Source organism: Beauveria bassiana, assembly GCF_000280675.1.
Source record: "Beauveria bassiana ARSEF 2860 unplaced genomic scaffold BBA_S00058, whole genome shotgun sequence".
Taxonomy (NCBI): Eukaryota; Fungi; Ascomycota; class Sordariomycetes; order Hypocreales; family Cordycipitaceae; genus Beauveria; species Beauveria bassiana.
The window spans coordinates 40,606-44,475 of NW_007930893.1; the positions used below are offsets into that span (position 1 = coordinate 40,606).

General features: G+C 51.8%; 1 protein-coding gene across 1 annotated transcript; it reads right to left on the reverse strand.

Annotated features, from left to right (window-relative positions):
* Nucleotides 1-1,309: 1,309 nt before the first annotated feature.
* On the reverse strand, nucleotides 1,310-2,085 carry BBA_09565 (uncharacterized protein; the record flags this gene model as incomplete). Its single annotated transcript, XM_008604662.1, has 2 exons — nucleotides 1,310-1,450; nucleotides 1,675-2,085. 2 exons carry the CDS (start codon nucleotides 2,083-2,085, stop codon nucleotides 1,310-1,312), a joined length of 552 nt encoding a protein of 183 aa, XP_008602884.1.
* Between the last annotated feature and the right edge of the window lie 1,785 nt (nucleotides 2,086-3,870).

Genomic DNA, 3,870 nt, shown 5'->3' on the forward strand with positions numbered 1-3,870 from the left:
GTAATGCAAGTGTCGGCTTGTTGATCTGTCGTCAGAAATTTGCCTCGACGTATTCGTTCACTGATGGCGCAAGGAGCGCGGGTAACGGATGGAGCTGTTTCGGATGTTAGTAAACGAGAGCGGCGATTATTCGCCTACAACTAGTCATCTTATTGCCAGAGCGCAATCAGCAGACTCAACTAAACTGCCGTCTGAGCAGACCCCGCAGGCGCCGCTCTTCGCAGAGGCACTAAATGGAGCTCAGAAAGCTTTCTCCCATCCTCTCAGCAGCTTCTGAATGTACACCCGAGCGGCTGAATAGCTCCCCATTCCTCAAACAGCTGTCGACTGACTAACATGTGACTTTGGCGGAAGCTGGGTGCTTCCGTCATCAGAAAATCGCCCTGTCGACCTCCGCTCGTGAAGGCGCACGATGTGCGAAAGCGCGCGTGATTGATAAGTCCATTTAGGATGCAAAGCAAGCAATGACATCCAATACCTGCCCAAGATTATTCATCTTACTGTCGGAACGAATCCAGAAGAGGCCATGTTTATGTGGACCTGACATGGTCGGAGTCTCGTGGAGACGGCCAAGCTTCTTTACCACTTGGCAGGACCACTGTATCTTAGGCGTCAGAACCGGCTTCTTTGCGCGCATCATCCGTAATTTCGGCCTCCAAATGTGATCCGAAAGTGCTGTGAGACTTTTCCACCCCCTCGCGGCGGTTTCTATAGGTATTGAGCGCAAAAACCAACTCCTATTCATACCTTTAAAAAGCCTCGTCCCCTACTACATTTGAGGTACACTGAGAAGAGGGCAATGCGAACCAGTCAATTTGGTCAAACATAAAAACAGACAATATTTGGGGTCTGGCAGAGTGAAACCCGATGCCACAATCCATAATTTGCGTGCCAAAAGGCGTGCTGAGGATCACACCAGATGGCGGCCAGAGGGCGTGTTTCATAAGCCTTGCAACACAGCAAAGACTAGAAAAAGAAGACGCATACCGCAAGGAGAGTTAGATATCTTATCCGCGCGTTAAAAAAATCGCCGACACACAAAAATCTTCGATCAAGCGGCCCGCGAGGCAGAAAATCAGCATTAACTTTTTGGGTTGATCTTTACGCAGCTCGCTCGGCAAGACAAAGAACTACAGAACCAACCAGCGACTGGGAATACTACAACGAGCAGAGAACGGGAAAGAGTGGGGTTAAAAGCAGTAGAGGTTCTACGGACTATTTTGTGACTTGCCTGGCTTGTGGCTTGGCACGCTTCAACACTTTATTCACAATCTGATCAAATTCCCGCCGGTGACGATACATAGGGCTTCTAAGCATGAAGCCGGGATGGTACTGTCACTCCTTCATCTAAGACTCTCTTTGCGGCGTCGCCATCTTCTCGCGTAAGCCATTCCAAAGTGCAATCTAGTTTTGGTTCTACGCCCCCGTTCTTGCCCACCGTGTATCCAAACTGAATGAAGAGCAGCCATAGCTGAACAGGTGCAATAACGCTCTCCCGCAGCCTCAGAGTCAGTCGCCTTCATCACCAAGATTTCTCTATTCGGCTTTTCCATCGTTCAACGTGTTCAAGTTGTCATTGGCAGAGTGGCCACGGCCAATGAGCAACTGAGCATCCAGGCCTGGTCCGGAAGATAGATTGGTGGCGAGTGTCAATTCTCACTCTGGACAGCTTACTTCGACGAGGAAGAAGGTTCCAAAACACCGCCATTGGGCCGCCAGACAGCCTGGGCGTCTTGAGAGAACTTGGCCGCTAGGTCTCGTATTTTCCTGTGTCACAGTGTGAGAAGCATGCCATAGATGACCGTGAGGTGCTATAAGCTGTGACACATATCGGAAACGACTAATTGTAACATCAACGGCAGAAACGGTAGTGAAGACCGTCAGACTGGTTTGCTTGGCTGACCGGTTGTTGACATCTATGGCAACCTGACATACGTGCGGGTCTTGAAGCAGGCTATGCGTCAATGATGACCATATCTGAGCAGTACGGGTGAAGTAGTCTCCTAGCTCCCGAAGAAGGGTGGCGGACTCCTCAGAGAGCAGCGGGCCGGCAGGCGGTGTGGGAGGGGAATCGGCACCCATCATGTCGAAGTCGCGCACGATTTAGCTAAGTCTGTCTCTGATTAGGGCATCAAATTGCGTGGTATTGCGAGCAGCGCTGTGCAGGCCCAACTCAAAGATGTAAGCCTGCCTCGGCATCGTCGCGAAGGCGCGGTCCATATCAATCATGTTCTCGAGCAGCCGACAAGGTGTACACGAACACCAAGGATATCAAATGCTCGGACAGGTGAAAGGAACGGCGGATATCGATCGCACAGAGCCAGACAAGCGGCGACTGCAGCTGGCCGCCAACGGACACGAGGGAGAGCCCCGTCGGGTGGCTATGCGCGCGGCCAACCGCTAAACCACGCGGCAAAAGCCTTTAAACGTCGTCAGGCAGGTGCGCACCCGTGGAGCCGCAAGACGAGGCAGCAATAAACAGAAGCAGCATACTCGTCTTGACAAGAAGGATTTATATAGTGTCTTTTTGTTGACGGGAAAAGATGTAAGTGAGATGTGGGACAAAGTGGAGGTGAGAAGAGTGCGAAAAGTCCAGAAGTTAAGGAGAGCGGCAAAGTGACAGTAGTATGCGGACGCTGACCCTGGTCTGCAATAGATTGATTAGGCCTTGTCGCTTTGACGGGCCCCCTTGTCATGCAGAAGGCTTCATCCCGCAAGCTGGGACGTGCCCAGTCCTGTGTATCACAAGAAACAGCGTATGAGGCGGGCCTGCAGCAGGCGGATGCATACCAATGGATGGGTCACGAGGTGGCATGCTATAGTGCCACATCGAAATCCTGCTACTGCTACAACAAGATGCCATCGCCGACGCCGCTCACCCGCGCCTTGCTCCGGGCCGGCCGGCTGCACTAGCCCCTGCAAGCCACACGCATCAACCGCGCAACGGAGGTATACTTGCGGGGCGATGCCAAACAGCATGGCTTAGTCTCTAGAACGGGGATCGTCTGTCATGTCTGCTGACCGGGATGCTGTGACATAATTGGGCCGCCGATGTAATTCATACAGCCACAGCAACGGGCCAGGTCTGGCTGGTGCCACAAATCGGTTCGTTTTTGGACAAACCTTGTCTAGAATTGCCTTAACGAGTTGTGTACCAAGTCCACGACGGCGTTCGGCAATGTGATGCTAATACTCTCGAACAAGAGAATATCTCCGCCGTCTAGTTCACGGCCCCAAGCACCGGAGCCTCGCTTGAAGTTATGCTCGTAGTATTGGCGGTTCAGGCATCCGTATCTGTCAAAGAGCTCAAAAGCGAGACAAGTGTTCTCTGCCGTCCGTTCTTCCATCTCACTCCAGAACTCAGACGCAATTTGGTCGCGTCAGACGCTCACCACGTATCAACTGCAGTTCCAACGACACGAACCCAATGAAATTGGCCAGATAGAAGCTTCAAATATACGGTACACTTGGTTCCTCGCTGTGCCACCCGTCTCGGTCTTTGGGTTAGCCTAACCAGTTAGATCCCCGCCACAGTAGGACTTGCCATCTACCCGAGAACCATTCTTTTACCAGCCCGAGATTCGGTAAGCTTTCCCACTGAAACCTTCTAAACAGGCAAAAAACGAATGCACAGTGAACCATCTTTTCCAGCTCAAAATCTCGTGTTGATATACATGCCCCATCAATTTGGTTTAATATCCGCGTATTTCTTCTCAGCTTTTGCCATTCCCAGACCTGAAGGCTGTTTCCACTGATTGCCTGCTTGTGACAAGGGGCTTATCGTTCTATCGAGCGAGCAGGCGTTTTCCTTGTCGTCTCACAATGGTTCTTCGTCGTGGGATCCGCCGCACACTTTGGGTGAGCCCATAT